Source organism: Trichechus manatus, unplaced genomic scaffold (assembly GCF_000243295.1).
Source record: "Trichechus manatus latirostris isolate Lorelei unplaced genomic scaffold, TriManLat1.0 scaffold00045, whole genome shotgun sequence".
NCBI lineage: Eukaryota > Metazoa > Chordata > Mammalia > Sirenia > Trichechidae > Trichechus > Trichechus manatus.
Genome location: NW_004443981.1, coordinates 5,454,862 through 5,482,595, shown reverse-complemented (window position 1 = coordinate 5,482,595; position 27,734 = coordinate 5,454,862). Strand labels below are relative to the sequence as shown.

Genomic DNA, 27,734 nt, shown 5'->3' with positions numbered 1-27,734 from the left:
CTCCCACCTGCCCCCCTTTACCACCAAATAGTCCCTCCCCGTGTCAGTTTCTTGGAATTTTCAGGATGGAAGGATGAGCATAAGCATTTGTGTGATAATGGAATCCAGGGACCAGCCTGTATCAAAGGTTAGCATGGGCAGAGTGGAGCTGCTTCCATCGTTCATACGAGGTTATGACCTCGGGCTCTGGACTCACGCAGACCTGGGTCCAGACTAGCCGCTGTGCCTTGGGCAAGTGACCCAACCTCTCTGGGCCTCAGTTTCTTACATCTGTAACTGGGGATATAGTGAGTTAGTGTGAAAGATAAGAGTCACTACTTACAGAACTGTTGCCATGGGCCTTGGCACACAGAAAATGTTCAGTAAATTCCGGGGCCGTGAAGCTAGTGTGCAGCCGTTGCTCTGGAGCATGCTGGGCAATTGCAAAGGGGGTGGGGCATGAGCTCCACCCTCAGGAGGCCGTTGATTGGCCTGGGGCATTGCCCCTCACATGTGTGATCAGCATCCTCAGAGGAGGTTACAGTCAGCCCTCAGTCCGTCTCTGGAGTCTGGCTGCATCGTGCACTCGCTCTCTCCCACCGAGGTGCTTTACTGATCAGCAGCCAGGAAAGTGTGCTATTCCACCGAGGGGCTCCTCCCCTCCGGGGAGGTCAAGAGCAGAGCCTCAGAGACCAGGAGGCTGTCCTGAGCCCTTGCAGACGTCCCAGAAGGATGGAAGATACCACTGTGTTGCATGATTGACTTTAGACAGGAAAGCAGGCGTTTCTGGTTGGGGTCCTCTCCCATATCCCAGCCTGCCCAAGCCCTACCTTTGAATCCCCAGCCCCTAGCTTAGGCCAGCTCCGGCCCGGCCCAGGGCAGGGACTTAGAACTGGTTGAATAAGTGAACGAAGAACCACTAACGAAAACTGGGAACCAGTTGGATGCCCTCGTTTGCCAGAACCACTCCATTTCCATTTTATGTTCACAGAGCTTTTTGGGTTTTTGTTTTATTTTTAAGCCAGCTCCAAGCAAACTAGTTTGACCAACAATGGAATCTCTCTTTTTAAAAAAAAACTACTGAGCAAAAACCTCCAAGCATCCCTGAGGCTACCCCATGCTGGTTGTTATTGCTGTTTTACAGATGAGGAAATGAAGCTTAAGCCGCCTGCCTGAGCTTAGTGCAGGAGCTGGGATTCGAACCCTTGTCTGACTCCGGCCTTCTGTACACTCTCCCGTTCTCAAAGCGCAGTTCTTTTTCTCTTGACAGAAGGCTAAGGAGACCTTCCTTCATTGGGGAACCCCCACCACCACCACACACACATGCACTTTCTATTTTTTCCCGTGAGGCCTGCATTTCTGCTTCTGCCCCACCCAGCTGAGTGCCAGGCACACAGGGGGCAGTGCTCCGTGACAGCTGATGTAGAGGTGGCAGCCGGTGCAGGCAGCCAGCTGTCCAGGCCCTGTTATCCCTGCTCAGCCAGCCGCGGGCATCTGGTGGCTCCTTCCTGGGGCCCGGTGTGCTGAGGGATTAGCTGTGACCCCAGCACTGACAGCTGACTCAAGGTTGCTGTGGGCTGACCCCTCTGTCCCTTTGTCCTTAGAGCAGGCCCTGGGCAGAGCCAGCCTTGGCCAAGGTGGAGAGTTTTTCTTAGCAGCCCCTCTGTCCTCCCTACCTCAGTCACCTCCAAGTCCTTCTGTTGGGACCTTTGCCCCCAAGGGAGTTAGGAACGGGGAACAGCTTGCACTGGGCCCTCCAAGGGCCTTGTCCTGCTTCTTGAGAGTCTGTGTGGTTTGGTGGGTTAAGAGGGCAAGGCCTGGTGCTGAGAAGACCTGAGTTCCATTCCAGTCTTCCTCACATTCCAGCAAATCTCTTCTCAGGGCCTCAGTTTCCTCATCTGTAAAAGGGGGATGATAATAGCGCCCATCTCAAAGGTGCATTGTAAGGGTGACACCAGGTAACTCACATAAAATGGTTAGGATGGGGACTGGCATATCGTGAGCATTCAGCAAGGGGCAGCTCTTGTCATTACACAGGCTTTGACCTCTGATCCAGAGCCTGCTACTTCCTGCCTTCCCCTCCCAGGTCTTAGTGCATGAGCTTCGAGGTAGTCATGAGGGCTCAGTAGTGCCCAACCCAGGGGGTCTCATTCCCTGAGACTACAGTGTGAATGATGCTCCTGGAGTTGTGCAGTGCACAGCCTGTGCAACCCTCCATGGCGGGCCTGATGGATGCAGGATTTCCAAACCCCACAGCATGAGTGACCTGCAGGTGTTCTTGAGTCCCACTCTGCTCACCCTGCTGGACACTCCTTTGGGCCTTGGTAGTGGGGCTCTGGAGTGCTCATACACCTGAGGTGGTGGAATCTGATGGATCCCTTGATCCCTGTCTTCCCAGATGGCCATCGTGTTCAACCAGGAGGGCCTAAATGCCATCCAGCCGCCCTGTGTGGTCCAGAATTTCATCAGCCACAATGCTGTCCTCTACAAGGTGTTTGTGGTCGGCGAGTCCTACACCGTGGTGCAGAGGCCCTCTCTCAAGAACTTCTCTGCGGGCACGTCAGGTAACCATGCCTTGCGCCGTCTTGGGCTGTCCTGGGCCTGGGGCACAGCTGGGACGTGGCCTCAGCTGTCTATTCTACAGCCCTTCACCTGTCACCCTGTATTATTTCTGGGGGGTGGGGGGAAGGTTGAAAAATTGCATATGTACAGTAGATAGAAAGGTCTTAGAATGAGTAAAAAATCCCTGGTCCATCAGGTGATTGCAGGGGCTCCATCCACCGAGCCATCAGTAACTCCAGGAAGCTTCCGGAAGTTTTCTGTGCTGAAGACACTTCTGGGCCACTTGTGCAGTAATGAGACTTGCAGGAGAAGCATGCTGGAATGGGCGTAGTCACCTCCTGTCGATCAGCCCTTCAGGGAATGGAGGGAGGGACGGACCCCCCATTTTTTGAGCAGGACAGGACTGCTTTCTTGTGTCTCATCATTCTGTTTTCCAAATGAGGAAATGGAAGCTAGGTCACTTGCTGCTTCTGCAGCTGCTGAAGTATCTGCCCTTTTAGATGTCAGCAGCCACTGGGACACAGAACTCCCTAACTGTGGGACCTCAGAGCCTTGTAAAGGGGGCACTGTCACCCTGCTATGCCTCCCTCCCAAGACTGAGGATCTTGTCAGTGAGCAGGTTTTCATCAATGGGTGGTAACTCAGTGTCCGTCAGGTGTGACACAGTGGTGTTCCTTGCACGGTGCTGCGTCATTTGGAGTATGTTAGGTGGCCCTCACACACACGGGTAGTAGATCCAGCCGAAGGCCTTCACATCCCGAGCTTTTCCTATACCGGCTGTTCACCTCATTCACCAAGCCCGCACCGGGTGCCCCGTGGCCCTTGCAAAAACTGACTCAAATATTAAGATTTGCCAGCATTGGGGCTGCTCAAAAGAATGTTCTTGGGTTCAGAAGGCATCCCTAAGGAAGTTCTGGAAACTTCTAAAACAGTGGCAGCGTCTCTGGAATAATTGTAGCTGTCTAAGAGGACTCCCTGGAAGGACGTTTGATCGTCCTGGCACGATTTGTTCAGACACATTGTACATTTGTCTCTTCGAGGGGAAACACGCCTTTCCTGGCAGCTTTGAGATACCCAGGCTGCTGTAGCTCCATCTCAGCAAACAGATGCGTCTGCTTAAAGCCCCTCCTTCTGGGACTCCCTGCCACCATCCACACCTTGTAGCTTTTGAAAGCGACTCTTCTAGAGTGAAGTTCAGCTGTTCTCGTCTTCCTTTCTCAGCTGTTCTTCCGCAGATGACATTTTTCTTTCCAGTGACACAATGCAGAGAGCAGCTACTGTGGAAATGTGCATTTGTTTTCACTTCCCATCTGAGTGTGGGAGGCTTCCAGCCAGGCATGAGGCTGGATTTTCAGGGTTCAGCACCTGCCCACTGGGATGGTGGAATGGTCAAGGGAGGGGGACAAATGTTTGGAGGGGTCTTTTTTTGTGACCGTATGTGAGCAAGAAGGCACAGATGCTTACGTGCTTGGCTGCTAACCAAAAGGTTGGCGGTTCGAACCCACCCAGTGACTCCACAGGAGAAAGACCTGGCAATCTGCTCCGATAAAGATTACAGCCAAGAAAACTCTATGGGGCAGTTCTGCTCTGTCACATGGAGTCACTGTAAGTCAAAAACGACTCAGCAGCACCTAACGACAACAGTAACGTGGGTGTCTTAGTTATCTAGTGCTGCTATAACAGAAATGCCACAAGTGGATGGCTTTAACAAAGAGAAATTTATTTCTTCACAGTAAAGTAGGCTAAAAGTCCAAATTCAGGGCGTCAGCTCCAGGGGAAGGCTTTCTCTCTCTGTTGGCCTTCTCATCAGTGTTCTCCCGGACTAGGAGCTTCTCCACGCAGGGACCCCAGGTCCAAAGGACACGCTCTGCTCCTGGCACTGCTTTCTTGGTTGTATGAGGTCCCCCCGTCTCTCTGCTCACTTCTCTCTTGTATATCTCAAGAGATTGCCTCAGGACACAATCCAATCTTGTAGATTGAGTCCTGCCTTACTAACACAACTGCCGCCCATCCTCCCTCATTAACATCATAGAGGCCGGATTTACAACATACAAGAAAATCACACAATACTGGGAATCATGGCCCAGCCAAACTGATGTACACATTTTTGGGGGGACATAATTCAATCCATGACAGTGCGCAAGAGACATTCTTACAAACAGTGGCCAAGAGGAGGCTGACCTTTAAAAAAAAACTTTTTATTTTCCTAATTTTTTTTAAATTACGTGCTTTAAATCTATGGGAACTGTATTAAGAGTAGTTATGACTTACACAGTCTCTCTTTTTTTCTTTTTTACCAAAATCACTGTACCTCTGAAAGAAATTTACCACCGAATTTCTTTTCTTATCCACCCAACAAGTATCCTTCTCCCCCCTTTTATCCTCCTGGTTTCGAGCTGCTGGGCCAGTTTCCGTCTGGGCCCGGGGCCGGCAGAGGCAGAGTGGGAGCTGGATCCTGCATCTTTGAGGATCCCTCTGGGTGTCTTCTCTCGTGCTGTCCCCAGGTGTCCGTTTACCATGAAATGCAGACCAGGGCCGAACAAATACATAACAGACAACGTAGTGGAACACACAGAGGTGAAGGAGAAAGGTTTACTCATGTTCAGGGAAAACTCAGTAACTCTCCGGGTGTTTATCTGCCGGTCGTCCCCAAAGCTGATTCTGTGCCCACTGTCCTCAGGGCTCCAGGTCAGGGAGCCGGCGTGAGGTTTGTTCCTTTTGCCTGAGTACTCTACTGCGTGACACAGTGTGACATTGCATAATGGGACAAGCACAGTGGGACAGCAGCCCTTCAAGCTGGACCGATGGAGAAGAGCTTTGAGGGGCCTGGCCTCTACTAGCCTCACCGCCCCCGCCCCCCAGCTCTGTGGTTCCTGTGGCCCTGTGTGGCAGGTCCCACGCAGAGAGGTGGTGGCTACTTGGGTGGGGTTTTTGGACCTCAATGAAGACAAGGACACAAGTCTTCATTGCAAACTGCCGTTTTCTTTTGATTCTAAGGTGCACTTCTGTGGTGGCTGTTGACGTTGTTAGCTGCCATTGAATGGACCCCTGACTTACGGCAGCCTCATGCACAACAGAACCAAGCGTTGCCCGATCCTGTTCCATCCCCGTGACTCATTCCAGATCGGACAGTTGTGATCCGTAGGGTTTTTACTGGCTGATTTTTAGAAGTAGATTACCAGGCCTTTCTTCTTAGTCCATCTCTTAGTCTAAAAGCTCTGCTGAAACACATTAGCATCCCAGCAACATGCAAGCCTCCGCTGACAGACACATGGTGGCTGGGCATGAGGTGCACTGGCCAGGAAGTGAACCCAGGTCTCTCACATGGAAGGCAAGAATTCTACCACTGAACCACCACTGCCCTCATGTACCTTACTGCCAGTTTCATCTCTCATTTGCTGTTGGCTGGAACTGAAGTCACGCCTTATGGACAGGATTGACATTTCTTCATACCAGACACCAGGCACATGCCAGATTCTCTGCCTGTGGTTGATTCCTGGGGGAGACTTTTTCCTCTCTCCACCCAGTGCCAGGGTTAAGATGAGCAGCTTTCCTTGCTCTTCCTTTCTGTATGGTGGGTTTATTTCTCATTTGCCTTTACTCTGAGGATACAGCCCCCTGGGCACCCAGCTTTATGCAGGGGTCCTCTATTATACTCCCTATCTTGGGCCTTTTTTGCCTTAGAGGTACATAAAGGGAGCTTACAATGTAGAGCAAAGGGCCAGATGGAACATATTTTCAGCTCCCCCATGGCTAGTCAGTGCTGCTATTGTAGGGAGAAGGCAGCTGTAGGTGATATATAAATGAGTGGGCGTGGCTTTGTTCCAATAAAACTTTATTTACAAAAACAGGTGGCGGGCCATATTTGGTCTGCAGTTTAGTGACCCCTGGTGGTGCAATGGTTAAGTGCTCAGCTGCTAACTAAAAGATCAGCAGTTCAAACCCACAGGAGAAAAGACCTGGCGATCTGCTCCCATAAAGATTACAGCCTAAAAAACCCTACAGGGCAGTTCTGCTTTGTCCTGTAGGGTCGCTGTGAGTCAGAATCGATTAGACAGCACACACCAACAACAACCTAGAGTGTCTTAGATTCAACGGAATTTACTGAACCTACCATGTTCTGGGAACAAGGTAGATAGTTAGCAGAGATTCCTGCCCTCGTGAGCTTATGTTCTAGTGTGAGAAACTGCAAACAAGAAGACAGATAGTAGAGGGCTAATTGTGGCCTGAGATATGGGACCCCAGAGAGGACAGCATGGGTCCCAGGACACCAGTGGGGCGGGAGCCCCTTGAGAAGGGCACCAGGTACGGCCTCTCGGAGCAGGTGATATTTGGGAATTGGCAGAAGACCTGGGCCACCGTCTGCAAGACTCTGACACACATACCCCTAAAAAAAGGGAAACCCCATCAGAGACATGCAGAGGAGGCCAAGGACGTTGGAGACAGTGGCCACAGTTCCCATCTGCACACAGAGTTGCTGGGATCCTGTGGGGCTTCTCTTGCCATTGACTCTTCTTCTTTGGAACTTGTTTTTCTCATCTGTGAAACGAGGACAAGCTCACCCACAGACTCCTCATTGTCCTCCCTCCCAGGAAGGGGGTGGCAGGTCCCCATCCATGCTGTGTGTGTCTTAGGACTAGTCTGGGGGGCAGTGACTGAATAGGGCCTCTGAAAGCCGGGGTGCTCGTGTGAACAAGGGCCTGGCCGGGTCCATGTGTGTGCCCTGGGATCCAGGTGTCTCAGCGTTGTCCGGGAAGTTTGTGCTGAGGGAAGCTTTGGCCGGGGCCCTTTCCCAGGGGCTCTGACCCTTCCGATGGCCTCAGCTTCCCAGATCCCTTGGGGCACTGGGAGAGGCTGGAAGCTGCTCACAGAGAGGAGCTGAACAGAGGCATCTCACGCTGCCCTGCTGTATGGTCCCCTGGCCACAGCTCCCCCAGTCACAGCCACGAGGAGGAAACAGTCCCCTTTGAAAGGGCCCAGACTTCTGGTCTACTCACCGTGAAAAGCTGTTGGTGGTGTGGTCTGTCCTGTCCCATGGGCATCTCTTAGGCCTCTCTGTGCCAGCTTCTTCCCTTCCTGGCATGTGCCCTGCACCCCTGGTGTTTTCCGTGGACATCTGCAGGCACCCAGTCTCCCTGAACTTTTCTCTGTCTGCCTGCCCTCCATGGCCTCCTGTCTCCTCTGGCCGTGGCTCTGGGGCCCCGGGGGCATGTGGGTGGGAAGGCACCCTGAGCTCGATGGGGCTTGGCTGTTCTGGGCATCAGTTCGGGAAGGTAGGCATGCCCACAGGAGGCCAGGATGCCCACGCCAGCCTCCAAGAACAGCTGCGGCCGTTGGCCCGGGCGGGTTGGCCACCCCCACAGGCTCACTCTTGTTGGCCCCCAGAGGTAGAGCCCGGGTGGGCGACCTGGCGCAAGCCCTGCAGGGTGTTTATTTTCCCCAGGCTCCTCCCCAGGATCGTCTCTTGGCCCCCCCGTCAGGACCGGCTCTGGTCGGAGCGGCGGGAGGACTGTCAGGCACACCGGGGCGGCTAAGGGCCTGTGTGCACCGCTAGCGGGAAGGACGCCAGGTACATCGAGTGCTCGCCTGCTTGGCCTCCGCCCGAATCATTTCCTGATGCATGATTGCCGCGGTGCCACAGAATCTTTGGGCTGGTGGGGACGGTGGGCAGAGGGGGCTGGCACCCCCAGCCCCGCTCCTGCACACAGTGGCGCTCAGCCAGTGCCTCCTGTCCTTGCCCAGGAATGAGCACCATACTCACCCTGGGGGTTCAAAGAGGCTGCGGGGCCATGGGGGCTCTCTGCCCAGGATCGTCTATGCCGCTCTTGGGGGAGGTGACAGACTAGAAGCCTTGGCCATAACTCCTGCCCCCGAAGCTGTGATTTCGTGATTCTTGCATTCTTGGCCCCCGCTTCCCAGTGCGTGTTTCCGTCCGACTGCCCGACTGTCTTCCCGTCAGACGACCCTTGTTTATTCCCCCAGACATATCTTGATGGGGTGCACGAGCACACTAATTACAAGTCACTGTCATTATTCTTGGATTGGGTTCCCTCTCTGGTAGCCACTATGGGACTGAGGGGTCCAGGGTGTGGTGGGGCCCAGGGTGAATGTGGAGCAGGGGAGTGTGGGCGGGGAGGTGGAGGGCATCCCAGGGGGCAGTACAGCTTCCAATGCTCGACAGAAGTGTTCATCCACTTTCTTGGATGGGTCCTGCTGAAGCCCATCCCTTGGTTTCCTGTTTTCCCCTAAATAGTTGGCAAACAACAAAACCCCTTGTATTTGAAGTGCTCCCATGCCAAGTGGCAGCCTGACTTTTCTCCATAGCGTGTTCCTTGAGGGCTACCCCAAAAGAGAGCCCCATGGGCAGATACGGGTCAGGTGGGTCATGCTGGATTGAATGGCGTTCACCAGACCTCTCTGTCCTAGGACTCCTTGGGCCTTGGGTATTGAGGTATGCAGCAGTTTCCACTTAGTGCTCCTCCCCACCCACCCCCTTTCTGCTGATGTTTCATAAGACACACTTTGGGAATGGGGCCTTAGGTGCTGGGGAAGCCAGGCACGGTACTGTAAAGTGGTAAAACGGTAGCAGAGGTCATTGTTATGTGGAAGGAAGAGCAGAACAGAGATCCTGACTGGGCACAAGTCCGTCCCTGGTGTAAACGGGTTGGCGTCTCCTTGGGGTGGCTGCAGCCGACTGGCTCCCTCAGCCACAAGGCCTCGTGCCCACAGGGCGCCACCGCCCCCTGGTGTCCGGAGGTGGAGCAGTTCTGACTGGTGCCTCCTCTCTGCCTGTTTCAGACCGCGAGTCCATCTTCTTCAACAGCCACAACGTGTCGAAGCCAGAGTCCTCATCAGTCCTGACTGCGGTATGTCCCACCCCGCCGCGGGGGCCTGGTGTGGGGCTGCCCTCACCGGGGCCTGGGTGGGGGCCGTGCCAGCGGGGGGCCTGGGACCAAGCTCTCCAAGGCAGGGTGGAAGGATGCCACAGAGGTTCCAAAGACCCTCGCTCCTTTCTTGCTAGCAGGTCCTAGCTGCTCGTGGTCCTGGTGGGAGGAACACCCCCCATGAGTATATTCTGGTAGGAGATTTCTTGACTGTTCTCCCCAAGTGAAGAAATCCTCGCGATCGTGAGGCATTTGAAGACCTACTTTCTAATCTGCCCTTTTCCTGGTTTACAAAAGGGGGCGGGGACACCATCTTGCTCTCCTCGGTCTTTTCTTGTCACTGTTCCGTCCCTCAAGCATTTCATGAAGAACGTGCTGCGCACCTGTGTGAGGGGCTGGGTGGTCGGAGGCTGGTGGGTGTGCGCCGCCCCCGCCCCCCGCCCATGGCTAGGAGAGTCACGCTGGTGCTTCGTGAGCATTGATGTGCATCAGGCTTCGTACGAGATGCCCGGGCCGCCTCAGCCAGGGCAGGGCGAACGGCCCCGAGCGCCCAGAAGGAAAGCTAACACCCAGAGGCTCAGCCCCTTGTCACATGGCTGCTCACCCTGTGACAGAGCTGGGACCTGACCCCAGAGCTGTCTGGTTCCCAAGCTGGCTGTTCCGGGAATTGCAGAACTTCTAACCTGGCTGGCAGTTCCTGAAAGCAGGCAGTTAGAAATCCCCCCAGGCCCCCTCAACCTTCCCTCCCCAGCCCAGTGAGCAGTGCCATTCCCAGAGCCTCTACTGGTCCCTTACTCCTCGAGACCGCGTCAGGCCCACATACCTGGGGAGGCTTTGTGTTTGCCTCACTGTCCTTGGGCTTGCCGCACCAACAAGAGCCACCTCAGGGCCCTGCCTCCCCAGCCTCTCTCCTCTCTGCCCTTGCGCTCCTGCCCTGAGCCCAGGTAGTCTGTCCATGTCCTGCCTCTGTGCTTCTGGCTCTTTTGAGAAGCCGGTGTGCTGTGGGTTAGAGCACACACATGGATAGGGATCTGGGGACTCCACTGTCTCCCCCAGATATGAACAGATGTGCTCAGAAACAAGTCCTATGGGCAAGGAAGCTCTGGGAGCAGCTGGATTTTAAACAGGGCCTCACAGCGCCTGGCTGTGCGTGCGTTGTAAGACTTAAGTAGGTATTGTATGCGAAGGAAGGCTTTCTGGTCTTCTAAGCATCAGAAACTTTCAGCCGGCCCAGGTCAGCAGGGCTTGTGCCCTACAGGGCTTCCCAGAGCCTGGCTCGGCTAGTGTGGCCTGACCCTCAGAGAGGGTGGAAGGGAATTAGCGCCACCCAGGCTGACCTACCGGTCCCTGAGAAGCTGCCTCTGTCAGTCCCCCCACACAGCGCAGGGCTAGTGGCCACCTAGGGCCGTTAACTGATGCCCGAGGTACACTGTGAGGATGCTAAGCTAACCAACACCCCTGGAAGTCACCCTTCTCAGCCTCGGTTTCCTCATCTGTAAAATGGGAAGAGGTCAGCCTAGTGACACTGCAGGGTCCTTCCCTCCAATATGAGGTTTGCAGTTGGCTCCTCCTTCCCCTCCAAGCATGACTGCGACTCGGGAACTCCCAGGCTGACAACATGTCACAGTAGAGAGGGAAGTGCAGTTGGCCTGCATGTAACCCCTTCAGGCATGAGCCCCTCCCAAAGGCCTGCAGCCCAAATGGAAAAGCTGGCCCGCCAGACAGCTATTCCCAGGTGCAGGTGTGCCCCCACCTGTGTCCGCGTGGCTTGGCTCTCATCCCTACCTCCACCTCCTGGGAGGCCTGTGCTGGGAGCCCTGCTCCGGCCTGGAAGCCCCCAAGGGCAGACCCAGCCTCCACCCCAACCTCCAGACCCCAAACACTGTTTTGCTTTTTGAGAGTCGGTGTAGGACATGAGCAAGACTGCCAGGGTCAAACCCCATCCCCATGACCTAGCAGCCACGCAACCTCGGTGACCTTGGGCAAGCCATGTCACCTCTGAGCCTCAGTTTCCTCCCCTGGCCCGTAGGGTGGTCATGAGATTCAGCGAGTCACTGCATGACACGCACCCAGGATGGTGCTGGCACAGTCAGGGCATGGCAGTGTCTGCTGTGACAGGTGACGAGCCTGGCACCCCCTCAGTTCCCCCATTACCCCTTGCAGAAGCTCACCGTGGCTTGTGCATATGAGCCACAGGCAGGACTCCAGGCCTCCACCCTGTCGCGGGATGTGTATTTGGTTTCATATCGTCAAATGACTTCAGGAGGATTTCTGAGGTTCCTTAGTTGAACCGAGAAAGTGCTTTTTATAAACAGCAGGTCACAAGGCTCCCCTGCTGCCAGGCCCTGGGCTGCAGCCTTCAGCAGCCTCTTTGATCCTCACACAGTCCTGGAGGAGGTATTTTTATTACCCCATTTGTTCGGGTGAGAAAACAAAGCCCTACAGGGATGAGTAGCTGCCCAGGGTGGCACGCAGCAGACACTGGGCAGCGCCGAGGTGGACGCTGAGTCTCTGACTCCCAGGCTGCAGGACCAAGCGCGGGAAGGCCACCTCCAGCAGCTGAGCCAGCCCAAGTGGGCGGAGCCTTTGATCTCCATTGGCAAGAGGGAACCGGGACCCAGGAGCCAGCAGCCGTGCCTGGCAGTGCTAAGGGTGAGGGCCTCTCCCAGCAGGGCCCCTGCCCTTGTAGAACATCTCCCTGGGGTTACAGCCACGGTAGCGGGACCGTGGGCGGGAGGGCAGGGGCCCAGCTGGGGAAGTGCCCCTTTGGCCCTTTCTGCTTCCTGTGCTGGGGAACGGGCTATTTGTCCTTGGCTCCCAGGGCTCCGCCTGCCCCTGCTTCACAGTTTTTTTTAATAATTGAAGTTCACATAACCTAAAATTAATCATTTTAAAGTGAACAATTCAGTGTCATTTAGTACATTTACAGTGTTGTGCAACCATCACCCTCTCTAGGTTCAAAACATTTTCATCACCCCAGAGTCAAACTCTGGACCCGTTACATAGTCAGTCCCCGTTGTCCCCTGCCCCCAGCCCCTGGCAACCGCCAGTCTGCTTCCCCTGTCAATGGATTTGCCTATTCTGGAGATTTCCTATAAACAGATCATAGACGACCTGTATGTGGCTTCTTTCACTTAGCACAAGGCTTCCGAGGTTCATCCCTGTTTCTAGCGTGTATCAGTACTTCCTCCCTTTTTATGGCTGAGCCATACTTCATCCCTTTTCATGGCGGAGCCATATTCTAATAGTCTGTCATACACATTTTGTTTGTCCATTCATCTGCTGATGGCCATTTGGGTTGTTTCCATCTTTGGGCTGTTGGGAACAGTCCTGCTGTGAACACTGGTGTACAGGCTTCTGTTGGCGCCTCTGCTTTCTGTTCTTTTGGGTATGTACCCAGGGGTAGAGTTGTTGGGCCATGTGGTAGTCTGTGTTTCACTTTTTGGCCCAGCTTCATTCACTTTTATCTCTGGTGGATCGGCCACCCCACTTCCTCTTCAGCTTCTGAGCCTACAACCCCCCAGGAGCCCATTATTCATTGAGCACCAAGTGTGAGCCCTGTTCTGGATGAGCCCAGAGGTGACCCAATGCCCAGAACTCAGGGGCAGCACCTCCTCCGAGCCAGGCACTGTGCCATTCCCAGCACATCAGTGACCTCACCGCTCCTGGTAGCAGGTCTAGGATGGAGGCCTCTGTTTTACAGATGCGGAAACAGGCACAGAGGCCAAGTACTTTTCCCTGAGGTCACAGAGCTAGAAAGTCACCATCAGGATTTGAATCCCGATCCCTTGGGCTCCGGAATCCTCCCCAGTCCAGGGGCCAGTCTCTGAGCATGTGAAAATGTGGGTTTGTCCCTGGCTGTGGGGGGTGGAGAGGGAGGAGTCCAGGGCAGGGTGGCAGAATTGTGGCCTGGATGCCCTGACTGGCCCCGGGGAAGTACCGTTGAAAGCTGAACTTGGACCCCAGGAGTCCAGCAGGAGCCGTGGAGTTGCCCCTTTGGGGAAACCTGGGTTGTGCAGATGTGAGTTAGTCTGGAAACGCTGTCCTCAGCTACCTGTTGTAAGGGGGAGCCTGGCCTGCCCAGCCCCGAGCTCCAGGCTCTCAGTGAAGCCCAGGGCCATGGACCCCTCGTCTCACAACTGCGGCCGTGCAGCAAGGGTAGGCGAGGGTGATGATGCTGGTGAAGACCCTCCACTGCCCACCTCTGCCCATCGCTGGGTTCCTGCCACTCAACAGCTCTTTCCTGCAGCTTCCGGCCTCTGCGCCTTGGCAGCCTCTGAGCCCTTGCCCGGGACCCCTCTCCCTCTCCCTCCCCCTGCCCAAATCCTCCCCAACTTACAGGTCCAGCTCAAATGCTTTCTGCACCAGAGTCCTCCTGGGTCCACGGAGATTTCCCACCTCCTTCCTCCTTGCCCTGGTTGCATAGTGGTTAAGAGCTATGGCTGCTAACCAAAAGGTCAGCAGTTCGAATCCACCAGGCGCTCCTTGGAAACCCTAGGGGGCAGGCAGTTCTACTCTGTCCTGTAGGGTCGCTATGAGTCAACGGCAATGGGTTTGGGTTTTTTGGTTTCCTCCTTGCCTGGGAGATTTGGGTTGTAGAGGCTGAAAACCTGGGTCTAAGTCCTGCCCTCGGCTTTTGAGCTTTGTGACCTTAAGCCAGCCACTGACCCTCTCTGAGCCTTAGATTTCCTGTCTTTAAAATGCTGATAAAGATACCTGCCCCCGAGGTGTCTGAAGACAAGAGAGGCGGTGTATCTGTGTGCCTAGTGCCTGCCCGGCCCTCAGCAGGACATGGGAAGTGGCCATCAGTCCTCGTCCTGGCCATGGTCAGGCTCGTCCACCTCCTTGCCTGACGGTCATACGTGGCTCTGTGGCCCCTAACGGGTCCGTGGGTAGCGAGGCAGCTCCCTCCTGCGCCCAGGGCCTGACTCTGTGTTTGTGCCGGCAGCTGGACAAGATCGAGGGCGTGTTCGAGCGGCCGAGTGACGAGGTCATCCGGGAGCTGTCCCGGGCCCTGCGGCAGGCACTGGGCGTGTCACTCTTCGGGATTGACATCATCATCAACAACCAGACTGGGCAGCATGCTGTCATCGACATCAACGCCTTCCCAGGTAAGGGCCTGCAATCCACAAACACGCGTCCTTGGGTGACAGGGCAGGCGAACGGGGTTGACCTCATTTTGCGTTCACAAGCCAGCTCTGTCTCTCACTATCCTGGGGTCTGGCCCACGTGGTAGCCCTGCTGAGCTCCACCTGGGAAGTGGGTTGACAAGGTGTGGTAAGGCTGAACGAGAGTCGCATCCCCAGCACAGGGAACGCCTGGCACGTAGCTGCTCGGTACACACGTGTCCTTCTGCCTTCCTGTCTTGGCCCCACGCCATCAGCATTAGCCGGAAACCTCAGCATACCCTGGGGCCCTTTTAGATCTGAAGAGCTGAAAGGCCCTTGGAAACAGTACAAGCCCCACAGTTCATCTATAGGGAAACTGAGGCCCCTGGAGAGGAAGGGATTGTCCAAGGTCACGCCGCGGTCTGTGAACCGCCTGAGGGGGAGTTTCCTGAGCCTGGGAGCTGAGAGCCAGGCCGGGTCCCTATGTGTGGTGTCTCTTCCCCACTCTCTTCCTGTCAGGAACCACGCCGGGTGCCTCAACCTGCTGGCACAAAGCCAGACTCTGTCCCCCCAGATCTCAGCTCCATGAGAGCACACGAGTGAGTGTTGGGGGGGTCACGCTGTGTACCCCCAGATCTCAGCTTCGTGAGGACTCCGTGACAGCACACCAGGGAATGATGGGAGTCACACTGTGTCCCCCACATCTCAGCTCCATGAGAGCACACCAGCGAGTGACAGGAGGTCATACTCTGGCACCCCAGATCTCAGCTCCGTGAGAGCACACTGCGGAGTGACGGGGGTCACGCTCTGTCCCCCCAGATCTCAGCTCCATGAGACCACACCGGGGAGTGTTGGGGGGTCACGCTCTGTCCCCCCAGATCTCAGCTTCGTGAGATCACACTGGGGAGTGATGGGGGAGTCACGCTCTGTCCCCCCAGATCTCAGCTCCATGAGAGCACACCAGGGAGTGACGGGGGATCATGCTCTGTCCCCCCAGATCTCAGCTTCATGAGGGCTCCATGAGAGCACCCCGGGGAGTGACGGGGGGGGCTGCACACCCACGCGCGCACACAGACATGACCCCTGGGTACAGGGAACACATGTACACAGCGTCCTGGTGGGTATATTGACTTGTTTATTGTTGTTGCTTTTTTAATATTCCCTGATTAGATTGTAAGCAACCCAGGGCAGACGTTTGTCTCTTGCCCATGGTTTATGTCCATTACCTGGGGGAATACCTGGCACACAGTAGGTGCTCAGTATGTGTGTGGTACGTTGAATAATACGCACAGAGAGCCAGATAGAGGCTGTGTATACACACAGGCCACACATGGATACACATATACTACACACACACCTGTACCACACACACACGCAAACCTCACACACACCACACACGCCTCCTTACACACGCAAACTCCCCATAGACATGTACTCACACACACCTCACACAGACTCAGAGGAGTCTCATGCACACGTCCGCGTTCCTTGGAGAATTAGACACTTGCCCTGGGAGGTCCTGGATGTTACTTCTTGCTCATATTCCCCTTCCTACTAGCTCGAGGGACACAGGTACATCTGGGAAACAAGCTCTGCATCTCTGGAAAGTCTGACTCAGGCAAAAATCAACAGTAAACACAGCTCAGAGGTGCATCAGCCCCGTCGGTGCGCGGTTCCCCGCGATCTGGGAGCCCAGGCCCCCTGGGGGTGTCCTCAGCCAGAGCACAGGTCAGCCTCCCAGCAGGTGACAGGCCCAGGCTCCTCAAGCCCACCTCAGCCAGGCCTCAACGCCCCCTGCCCTAGCTGCCCTAGACCTCAGACAGCACAGTCTTCCCCTCACCTTGGGGTGCCCGGAGTGTCTGCCCGACCAGATGGCACTTCCCTGACTGGAGCTCTGTGACTGTTCACGTCTGTGACCGAGTGTCTCTCTTGCCAGTGACCAACACCTGTTTTTTGGTTTTGTTTTTTCATCAGTACTGAGCATCTAACAGATAGCTTTTTAATAGCTCTGTTTCCGTTTCTGGCCCTTTTGAGACGTGAATGTAACAGTGCCATAGCCGCAGGGTTTGCAGGTGAGAAGCTCTGCTTTGCACCTCCTCTTGCTACTTCAGCTCCACAGGCGTTTGCTTCCCAGCGCGGAGCTGCTCACTTTGACCCCTGCTCCCTGGAAAACTTTTTCTCTAGGAACAAAGACACACGTGGCTCGGGGACAGGAGGGTCTGGACACGTCACCGCTGTGGCATCGCCCCGTCTCTCGTCCCCTCAGGACCTGTGCCCCTACGTCCAGGCCTTCTGAGCACATAGCACTATTGAGGGGGTTACTGTCGTTTGGTTTCTATGGCAACTTTGCATGATTGGGAGTCAGGGTAGGCTTCCATGGTGTGGTATTATCCTCATTTTGCAGACGAGGAAACAGACTCAGAGAGGTTGAGTGGCTTGTCCAGGGTGGCCCAGCCTCAGAGGAGCCCTTTGCCAGGCGCTTTTTTCTGTTGTTCTTTCTTCTCGGCCTCAAGGCAGGCTTCCCCTCATGCCTTCCTCCCCGCCTCCAGCACACGTGAACTGTTAGCCGAGGTGGTGAAAATGTGATGACATCCGCAGCTGATACTCACTGGGTACCGGCTTCTCACTGCTCCCTCACTGCATCGTCCCAGCCCCAGAGGTGGGCCCAAAGGTTGTCCCCATTTTACAGATGAGGACACTGAGGCTGAGCGAGCTGCCCATAGTCAGTCAGACAGCAGCCGAGAGGCAGGTCCAGCTTTGATTTCACGTGGCCCCGAAACAGCCCACCCCAGCCCTCCAGCGGGTGTGTGAATATGTGTGGGGGTATGTGTGTGAGTACATGTCTTCATTCTTTCCTTGATTCTGGCTCGTCTGGTGCCTGTTGTGGAGGTAAAACTGCTTGGCTAAGTGCTCAGTGGGTGTGGGAACATTTGGGGAGTGACTCCACCCTCATTGAGGTTGGACTGTCGTGGGAGAGGCAGGGCTTTGCCCATGGGACTCACTCAGACGAGTTTGCCGGGTGACAGCTCAGCCTTCACACGGGGTGCCAAGCATAAGTGCCGGGTCACACAGCCCACGGACACCAGGCACTGGGCTGGGTGCTGAGTGCAAGCTTCCCCACCACGCTTCCAAGAAGTCCTCTGTTCACAGCCAAGGAAACCGAGGCTCAGAGCAGGCCGCCGGCTCCTTTATTCATTCTTTTGGCATTTATAGAGGACCTACTGCAAGACCGAACTGTTTTGGCTGCTGGGTGCAGCCGGGAGTGCGGCTGCCAAGGCCCTGCTCCCAGAGTACGTGCCCTGGTTAGGGGGTGGGGGACAAAGAGCAAAGGGGGCCCCTCTGTGAGGCCCAGCCCTCAGAAGGGAAGGAGCCACCTAGCAGAGGTCAAGGAAGGTGCAGGACTCGGGCTGCAGCGGTACGGGGAGTGGCACAAAAAGGGCCAGAGGGGAGCTAGGGCCACTGGCAAGGGCAGCACTTTGGATTTTACCATGAGTGAAATGGGGGTGCTGGGCCTCTGCGGGGCCACTAGGCATAGTCAGCCCCTGAGGTTTGTGTCCAGGAGCACAAGGTCAGCCTGCCGCTCAGGATGCGGGCATGGCTTACGTGGAGAGATGGGTTCAGCCACAGTAGGGTTTTGACAAGCAAGTGTGATGAGAATCGAGGGCATGTGGGAGGGAGCGGTCACATCAGAAATCCCAGGGTCTAAACCAGGGGCATGTGGGGGTGTCGGGAGATTGCTGGGGTAAAAGTTGTAGGAGGAGGGAGGAGATGAGAGCTGGGCATTGAGAGTGGGAAGCTCTCAGTGGAGCCTGGCGGAGCGAGCAGGAGCTGATGGAGCCAGCCCCTCCCAGAGCACACAGCTGTGTGGGACTGGCCACGGCACAAGGGGGCCGCCCTGGGGGTGCAGAGGAGCTGTCACTCGGAGACGGGGTGGGCAAGGGTTATGCCAGGGAAGCCAGGAGAAGGGCCGACCAGGTAGGGCAGGGCACTGAGGTGACAAGGCTGACCCCAAGAGACTGGTGAGGGAGCTGCATCTGGGGGAGGGCCCAGGAGGCTGGGGGCCAGGCCCAGGGCAGCAAGGAGGATCTATATCCAGGCGACAGCTGCCAGGTGATGGAAGGAGTGCTGAGGCCCAAGGGCTGCCACTGCTCCCAGGCCTCTCTCCAGCTGGGTTTGCCAGCCTTGGTGTTGACTACCGTGGGGACCTAATCAGAGAATTTGGCCCTGGGTGGCCCTGCTGCCTAGAGCAGGAGAGCTTGGGCGTGGGTGCCTGCAGGCTCTGGGAAGAAGTATCAGTCGTAGCTGTACCTGTGTCTGGCCTGCTGTGCACCAGGCCTGCGCTGAGAGCTTCGCGGACTGCACTTCATCTCCACCCTGCGTGGGAGGAGCCGTGGCTGCCTTCATTACTGATGAGAAAGGAGAAGTTGAGTAACTTGTCCAAGGTGACCTGCTTCTAGGTGGTGGAGCCAGGACTGGGGCCCAGACTGTCAGCCCCAGTGCCTGCGCTCATGACCATGAGGCTTCTTGCCTCACAGATCTGGTTCTGCCTTTGTAGTCTGACAACTTGGCAGCATCTGTGTTCCCTTCTGTACAATGGAAACATCAGCACCCACCTCCTGGGTTGTGGTGAGGCAGAGGAGCCCAGGCCCCAGCGAGCTGGGAGAGTGGGCTTAGGGCCCGGCCTGTTAGGCCCCCGGCAGTGCTGGGCAGACCTAGACCTAAAGGGCCTTCCCTGGCTTCCTGCTCATCTGCCTCCACCCCACCCAGGGAGCGCACACACCCCGCCCTGGGCCCCGGGGCCTTGACTGGGGACAGCAGAGCCGTTGCTGAGGGAATAGCATAATATTCTCTGGTGTTGCCAGAGCAGTTGGCTGACCTGACGCCAATCTCAAGTCTCCTCCCCCGCTTGCATCTCTGCCCTGGAAACCCAGCCTCTGTGCCTATTGGTGCCCACTGAGGGGCGGGGCCCTGCAAGCCCTGGGGATCTCAGGCCCAGGCCCCACCCACTCTCCAGGCGCTGGCCACTTAGGCAGGACCCAGGGTTGAAAGAAGCCTCCATATCTAGGGTCGGGGCACCAGCACCACGGGGAGTTTCAAGGCCAACAGCACCAGAGGGCCTGGCTCAAGTCCCAGCTCCACCACATATGAGCTTCGTGACTTTGGGCCTCTCTGAGCCTCGGTGTCCTCCTCTGTAAAATGTGGATAATCCCACCCTCAGGGCTGTGAGGATGCAGTGAGGTGAGCAGTATGAAGCCAGCACCAAGTAGCACCAGCTGTGGATGTCGTCACATCTTCACAGCCATAGCCCAGAGTCGTGGATCACCTGTTAATGGCTCTGGTTCTCTTTGGGGCAGGTTGCTTAACTCTCTGTGTCTCCACTTGCTTATCTGTGGAATGGGGACAGAGGTGGCTGTGAGGACGAACCGAGGAAATGGGGCGTGTTTGCACAGTGCTGACACACGGAAGCACTATGCGTTTTTGCCGGGGTGACCCGTTCGTCCCCTCTCCGCCTCGGGCTCATCACAGCCCCAGCGGCTGTTTGTCGAACAACAAGGTGGGGACATATGAGCAGATCCCACTGGCTGGCCCTCGGCCTCCTCCGGGAGGCTTTTCTGTAAAAGGGACCCATTTCCCAGCCTTCAGTCCTGCCCGGCTCATGTCGCACGCCCGTGAATGCTGTTGGAGGGTGTGCAGTGGTCACAGCTGTGGCGGGCGGGCAATGCACAGTGTGCCCGGCTCTCATCCCCCACATTGGCACAGGCAGGTGGGAGGCCCCCACCGCGTCAGATTTCTGGCTGTCTTGGAGCCATTGTCTGGGATTCGGCAGAATCTTTGCCCTAGATCCCAAACCTGCTCAGCAGCTCCCCGGGACCCATCTGCTGACACTGCCTCTGTGGGGGAAACGGCTGCCCCAGGCTCGCTGCGGCTGCTTAAGTTCTGGAAACACATGTCCTGCTTTATTAAGGGCAGCAGGGCAGGTGTGCAGCCAAGTCTCAGACCTGTTGTTGGTGACGGGCAGTTTCTCAGCATGTCCCGTGACCTTGAGTGTCACAGGCAGGTCGAGGCCTCACCTGCAGGTGTTTTGGGGGTGAGGAGGAAACCAGGATCCTGTCTAGCAGGCACCTCCCATGTCCCAGCCCCTCCCAGTGGTGTGCACCAAAGCCCTCCACCTTGAGAGGTGGTATTCTTGGTTCACAAGTGGGGAAACTGAAGCTCAGCCAGGCATCCAACCAGGTCCCATGGTGTCGAGGCAGAATTCGCTGTTCAGAACGCAAGGAGCGGGCCTTCGGCATTGCCAGCTCCAACCGTGCCACGTCCACTGCATAGTGACATCTTGCCACGCTGGGTGAGCAAGTAGGTGGTTCAGTTAGCCACTGAGGCTGGGCCTGGGAGGGGCAGGGTCCCAGGGTATTTTCCCATCAGCTCAGGCTTCACAGCTTCAGTCCGTCTTGTCTGCTGAGCGTTGGTTTCCTCTGTAAATGGGATGAGCCAGCATAGCTGGGTTCCCCGGCCCAGTTGTTGACCCTTCTTCGTCCTCTCCTGATCACACCACCTGCCCGCAGCCGCTCTCCCCCCGGCCTGTATGCTGCCCTGGCTAACGACCCCTGCGTTGCTCCTCACCCTGCAGGCTATGAGGGCGTGAGCGAGTTCTTCACAGACCTCCTGAACCACATCGCCACCGTCCTGCAGGCCCAGAGTGCGGACGCAGGGAACGCAGGGGACGCATCCCCACTGAGGCACAGCAGGCTCATGGCGGAGCAGGTGGGCAGCCACGCTGGGGAGCGGACGTGCAGCGCCAGCCCGGGTTGCTGCGGCGGCATGATGGGACAGGACCCACCCTGGAAGGCGGAGGCCGACGCCGGCAGCGCCACCAAGCTGCAGCACCAGAGACTCGGCTGCACTGCTGCCGTGTCGCCAAGCTTCCAGCAGCACTGCGTGGCCTCCCTGGCCACCAAGGCCTCCTCCCAGTAGCCGTGGAGCCCAGGACCCACAGGCAGCACGGAGAGCGGAGCACTGCCGGGCACGCGGCTCCAACGGTGACGCTACTACTAGGAATTGCCCATGATCTGATTCTTCTTCTCGATTTTTAACCTGATTTTCTGATGTCATGATCAAAGTGAGGGGCAGGGGAAGGTGGAAGAGAGTGCCACGTGGTCCAGTCTCGCGGAAAAGGGACGTTCCCCGGAGTCCTGCCCTGCAAATCTCTCTACTGAGTTTACACACGCTGTTTTCAACACTAGGCCTGAGTGTGAGGTGGGAGGTATGTGTGCGCGTGAGTGCATGTGTGCACGTGGATGTGGGGGGGTGTGTGTGCGAGTGTGTGTGGACGTGAGTGTGTGTGTGTGAGTGTGCACACCCGTGTCTGTACATCTCAGTGGCTGCTGTGGACTGGGCCTCAGGATCCTTGAGCGAGGCCTCCCGGGGTCAGGCTGCCAGTGGCAGCACAGAGGGAGTGAACGGTTTCCCCTTCTTTTCTTGTCTCTTCAAGCCTCCCCACCCCAGACCTGACACCCTCCTCCGCAGCTTTGTCAGGAGTGTGGCCTCCAGCCCCACCACCGGGCTGACACTGACCCCTCCCAAGGAGCGTGACCCACAGGAGCCTCAGGGCTGCAGCTGCTGTTCTCTCATGGGGGTCCCATGTGGGGTGTCTGGGCCATGATCTGCTCCTTCTCCATCTGCCTGGAACCCCTCAGGAAAGGAGTGGACAAGAAGGCTTCCCGGGAGGAGGCCAAGGCCTCAGGTTGGCTGCCGTGCTTCACATCCAGCTCCCTGGGGTCCAGGTGGCCGAGGGTTCTGGCCACAAGCTTCCCTGAGGTACCTGAGGCCAGGTGGAGGCCCCTCATCACATCTCCCATGTGGCCCTGCTTAGGGGCTCCTGACCCTGACTCACCGCTCCCCAGAACCCAGGAAGGAGGCTGCCTGGCTGGGACCCTGAGTTGATTCCGCCTCTGCCAAGGATCTGCCATGTGACTCTGGGCAAATCATTCCAAGTCTTTGAGCCACTGTCTCCTCATCTGTAACGGGTGATTGAGACCAAGGGAACTCTAAACAGCTGGCTTCATGTTGTAAGACCTCGAGGTGCAGCTTGCTTCTCCATGAAGGTGACCAGGATGAGGGCAGGCATGGGGACCCGGCTTTTCCCAGCAGCAGGAGCTGCCCACACAGTTCATGGCTCACACCCAGCCACGTGCAGCTCCGGTGGCCCGAGGTCACACCTGCCGGTCCCGCCTCACCCCAGCAGCCCCGTCCCTCCTGTACTCATTGCCAGCAGTTTTGCAAGGCCAACCCTAAGCCAGCCAGGGGCAAGGGAGCTGCAGCCCCAGAGATGATAAAACATTCCCCCATTAGACTCCCCTAGGATCCAGCTCAGCCGTCAGCCCCTCCACGGGAGCAGGGCTGAATGTGGAACTGAGTGGGCCCTGGAGATTTGGATCAAGGGGTGAGATGCATATGACCCCCAAATGTGGTTTTGTGTCTAAGATGTCGGTTCACTTTGAAAGAGGAACAAAGGCCTTTGGGCTGTCCTGTGTGGGGTCCGGGAGGGTGGCCTGAGAGGCCACTGAGCAGGGCTCGTGGAGGCACCTTCAGGCCTGGCTGGGGGTGGGGGGCACTCATCTTTGGGGCAGGCGGGCTGGGGTCGGGGGCGGAGCTGTCACAACTGCCCGACTAACCGTGGTGACACGACTTGAGTGTTGAACCCAATTCCGTGTCTGTGCGTTGTCACCTCACCCTGAGCCCTGGGAGCAGGGAAGCGTGGCCAGCCTCTTGCACTGCTTTGTCTCCAAAATAAACTACTGAAATCAAACTGCATTTTGCGCTTGTTTACAAAATGTCTCTCCAGTTTGTTGTGTAATTCAGTCTTCAAAGAAAGGTTTACAAACAGCTTTCCCTTTTTGAAATATCATGTCTGTCCCCATCTCCCTTGGAAACAGGTGGGTGCGCCATGTGAGCCCAACACCAGGCTGTTCCTGCATCGTGTTATCTCCGTTGTCACACACGTTAGCACCCAGGGCTTGGATATCAAGTAACTGCTTTCCGGTGACTTGGCACTTTCCACCGATGCGGGTGGCGAGAGCACAGTAATTGCTTTCTCCGGTGCTGGAAACCGAAGGGGGTGGAGTTGACCTTAGAAGACCTGTGCCTTCCACAGGGGCCTGGAGCTCCAGGTGGCATCAGCGCCAACAGCCCGTTCCCGGCGCCTGCCCAGCCCTCTCCCTGGGGCTGGTGGATGCTGTCCGGCAGACTTGGCAGCTGTCTCTAAAGGGGTCTTAAGAAACTCTGTGTCAGGGACCATCATCAGGGAGAGGGAATGGATGCTGATGGGCACCCCAGCGGCCCCTTGAGTGGACCCCATGACCAAGAGGAGAGAACCCTGTTCTCAAAAGGTCACCTGGGGGCATGCTGACATTTTTGTCCCAAGCCGCTATCCATAGAATTTGTTTCCCGTTAGGTCTCATCATCCCTGGCCTTGGGGTTCTTGCAGAAGGGACAGACAGACCACTGAAAGAAGCTTGGCCTTGCAGCCTTTTCTTCCCCAGAGTCCCTGGAACCTTCTGGGCCTCCCAGTATGAGCAAAGGATGTTGTGTGGTGGTGCACGAGTATGGCCCCAGAGTTGGCCGGCATTGGGTGAGGCCAGTTGAGGCTCTCATTCCTGAGTTGATCAGCCCATCAGGCTGCTCCCCTGGCTGCTCTGTGGTCCTGTGACACTTGCCTTTGGTGGTGGTCTGTGGAGGGAGCCACGGGGGCAAGAGGCAGGACATACTGGCCGAGGTCTTGGGTAGTTTCCAGAGTCACTTGTAGTCTCCTAACTTGACCCCTGGAGCCTTGGGTCAAGGTCTGCTTGAGGATGCTTAGATTGTACAATGACATGACTCCACAGTCGTTAAGCCCCAAGTACATGCCAGATGCTGGATGTCCTCACCAAGAGAACCAAGGGGAGTCTGTCCTGCAGTAGGTCTTTGCCTTTGGCATCCTGAGGGTGTTGTGGGTTTGCACCACATGGTGGTTCGGGCTGGGCCAGAAGCCACTCAGCATCACTTGCAGGCATCGGACCCAGCTGGAGTCTCCCAGGGGTTCTCTGGAGAGTGCATTAAGGGGACCTGTCTCTATTTTTAATCCTATCAGTGAAGGAGAAAAAAGCCTCAAGAATTTCTTTTTCCACCCAGGGGACTGCTGAGTGGGCCTTACAGGAGGTTGAAGGACTCAGGTAGGAAGCCACAAGGTTTTCAAGCCAATGGGAAACAGCTGGATGGCTTTGTCTGCTGGTCAGCCATTCCAGGATCAAGGGAGACTGCATGTTCTTTGTCCTTCCAACCTGGAAAACTGGCCATTGACCCTCAGACATTCAAAGTGGCCACTGGCCACAGAGAGCTATTGAATACCTACGCTGATGTCCCTAGATTTGAACTTGCCCTCTCTTCTGTCCCCCCAGAAACTCCAATCGTTCACCCAATGGGACCCTCAACAGCTCCTCTCCCTTCCCATTGACAGCTTCCCAAGGGCCGCTGGAGACACCAGAGACCTTTAACTAGTGCCTGTTGTAAAGGAGACAGAAATGCATCTTTCCTGGATGGAGGTTCTGGGCCGCCTTCTGGGTTCTAATGCCTCACATTTCTGCCCTGCTGCCAGACAGGTGGGCTCTCCCATCAGTCCCTGGGAGGCAGGCCTGTCCTACATGCCCAAGGGTCTGTGTTTCTGCCCCTTCTCTGCATAGCGCTACCAGCATGGTCGTGGAGTCGCACCCCCCACCTCCCTGCTCAGAGGAGAGCTGGGGGCCTCTGACCGGTGACTGTCAGCACAAAGCAGCTGGGTTTGGGGCCCTCTTCATCTGGTTCTGGCTGGCAGGACGCACCCAGCCCAGTGGGCCCTTTTCCAGAAATGTTGTGTTTCCCTTCATAGTTTTCCGTGACCTGGAGGGACCTCCGCTTCCCACTGTCTGACCTCTTTTTCTTACCAGCACAGCCGTGGCTGCTGCCAGGGTTCGGTATGGCATCGGGGTCTCTCCTGAAGCTTGCCCTCAAATGTGTCTCAAGTGATCCGGCTTCAGAGGGTGACACACCTGGGCTTTGTGACAAGCGTTAACTTGCTTTAACTCAGTTCACGAGCAACTTCTACCAGAATCCCCAGCTGGTTCGTACTTGTGTACATATATATTTACAGATATATATATACAGGTATATAGGAATACATATACTATATATAGAATCAGTGGCTTCTGTACAAACCAAGAAGCCTTGTCTTCATTTGGCTGCATGTCGGCCCCACGTGACTGTGACAGGCCATCTCTGGGCGATTTCAGGGACAGGGTGTCCCACGCTAACTCGTCTGGTAGCAGTACTTTGATTTCTAACCATCGAGTGGGATAGTCAGTGTTGTATTTGTTCTTTCTGTTACTGGGGGGGGAGAGTGCAAAACTGTGCAACGTGTAAAGAAAGAAACGCCTTCTGCCGCCAGCCCCCTAAGGGTGTCCCTCTGTCTTTGGGGAGAGGGCATCACCCGCAGTGGGCAGTGCCCCCAGCCTTCCCAAAAGGCCCAGGCTTGCCACGAGCCCTCAGCCAGGAGACTGGTGCTGTCATGGAAGCGTTTTCCTGGGCCGTGCTGGCTGCCCCTCGGAGATAAGTATTATCCACGTCTTATAGATTAGGGAACTGAGGCTCAAGATGCCCAGGAATGCTTGCCCGAGCGAGTTAAAGGCTGGCCTGGAGACTCAGACTCCAGCCTGATTTCAAAACCCACCTTCTCATTGCGGAAACTTTCCTCCTCGGGCTCACCACGCTGAGCCGCACCCTTGGGAACTTGGTTCCCAAATCCCAGCCACACTCTGGACAATGTGGCCGATCCCTGAAGGGGGCAGTGATGGCCCTGGCACCGGTGCTGGCCACCTCCCAGGCCCCTGCTCACTATGCAATTCTTTCCCTGTCCCCAGCAGGAAGGTGTCGGATGTGCAGCCCGCTCTGGCCGCCCGCCGGGGCTGCTCCCTGTACATCCCACGGTCTGCAGACAAGAACGCCCCGCACCTGCTTACCCTTGTTTGAGATGTGCAGGCCAAGTATCTTAGCCCCCAGGCTGCCACCTGGGAGGTGCATGGCAAGGCAGCCAGCCAGTCCGGCAGAGCCAAGCTGGAGCTCAGCCACCGCCACCTCCTGACCTGCTGGAGGAAGTGGCTGGCGGTGGTGGGGGAGGAGAGAGGCCCAGGCTGCAACAGGCTGGGCTTGGAGTGTGGGCCTGTGCTCCGTCAATTGACCATCGGTCCCCATGGGCTGCTTTGGCTGTTGAAGGGTCCAGCTCGCCGCACTGGGCAGTGGGCTTCTTGACCAAGTCCTGTCCCACACACATCTCTGTGTGCCTCTCATAAGTGTGTGATGGAGGACAAGTGATTGGCCCTGACGGTCACAGCAGTACAGCGCACTAGCCTGGTCCATTGATTGCTTGATGCTGTGCAGTCCCCATTGCTAACCCTCGTGAACCTCACCCCTGCCTGTGACTTTGATGAGTCACATCATCTTTTGGAGCCTCAGTTGTCCTCCTCCTCAAAAAGCAGACTGAGATCTGCTGAGCTCTAGTGAACCATTAAGCGTACAAGAAGTTCAGACCCCAAGTCCTAAGCACGTCAGAGGTCATGGCGGATTCATGCTAAGAGGGGCCTGCAGCTCGGAGACCTCATCCAGAAGCCCAAAGCTGGTCCAGTGGCTGCAGCCTTGGTGACAGGCACTGTCCTGGGGCAGTCAGGGCTTCCAGCCAACACCAGAAAGCAGAAAGTGTTTCCTAAACCAGCCCTGCTTCTGCATGGCCCAGCTGAGCTCAGCTGGGCCCTGGGGGAGAGCAAGGAGCAGTGGGGGCCCTGGGCCAAGGGCTTCGCATGTGTTATTTAATCCCCACACACTACGTGTAAGACAGGTGTCAGCGTCCCCATTTTATAGATGGAGGAAACTGAGGCACAGAGGTACAGAGTCACTTGCCTGAGATCCTGCAGCTAGGAAGTGGCCCAGAGTCGCCCTTGGGGTACTGAACCTACCCATCCCTGTCCTTTTGGTCACATCCAGCCTAGCCCAGCCCAGCCCACTGTGAGGCAGGAGGGGGAAAAGCTGATTCAGCTTTGTTAGCTGCCGTTGACTTGGTTCTGACTCATAGCGACCCTGTGTACAACAGAACGAAACACTGCCCGGTCCTGTGCCATCCTCAAAATTGTTGCTATGTTTG

At 56.4% G+C, this 27,734-nt stretch overlaps 1 protein-coding gene across 1 annotated transcript in view; it reads left to right on the top strand.

Moving 5' to 3' along the window:
* The window catches only part of ITPK1 (inositol-tetrakisphosphate 1-kinase), a 185,330-nt gene extending 161,739 nt beyond the window's left edge, over positions 1 to 23,591 (top strand). The window contains exons 7-10 of the mRNA XM_004376682.2: positions 2,378 to 2,543; positions 9,340 to 9,407; positions 14,374 to 14,536; positions 21,162 to 23,591. Of these exons, the coding sequence (XP_004376739.1) occupies positions 2,378 to 2,543; positions 9,340 to 9,407; positions 14,374 to 14,536; positions 21,162 to 21,505 (741 nt within the window). The 3' untranslated portion in view covers positions 21,506 to 23,591. The remainder of the gene's footprint in view (positions 1 to 2,377; positions 2,544 to 9,339; positions 9,408 to 14,373; positions 14,537 to 21,161) is intronic.
* Positions 23,592 to 27,734: the final 4,143 nt, after the last annotated feature.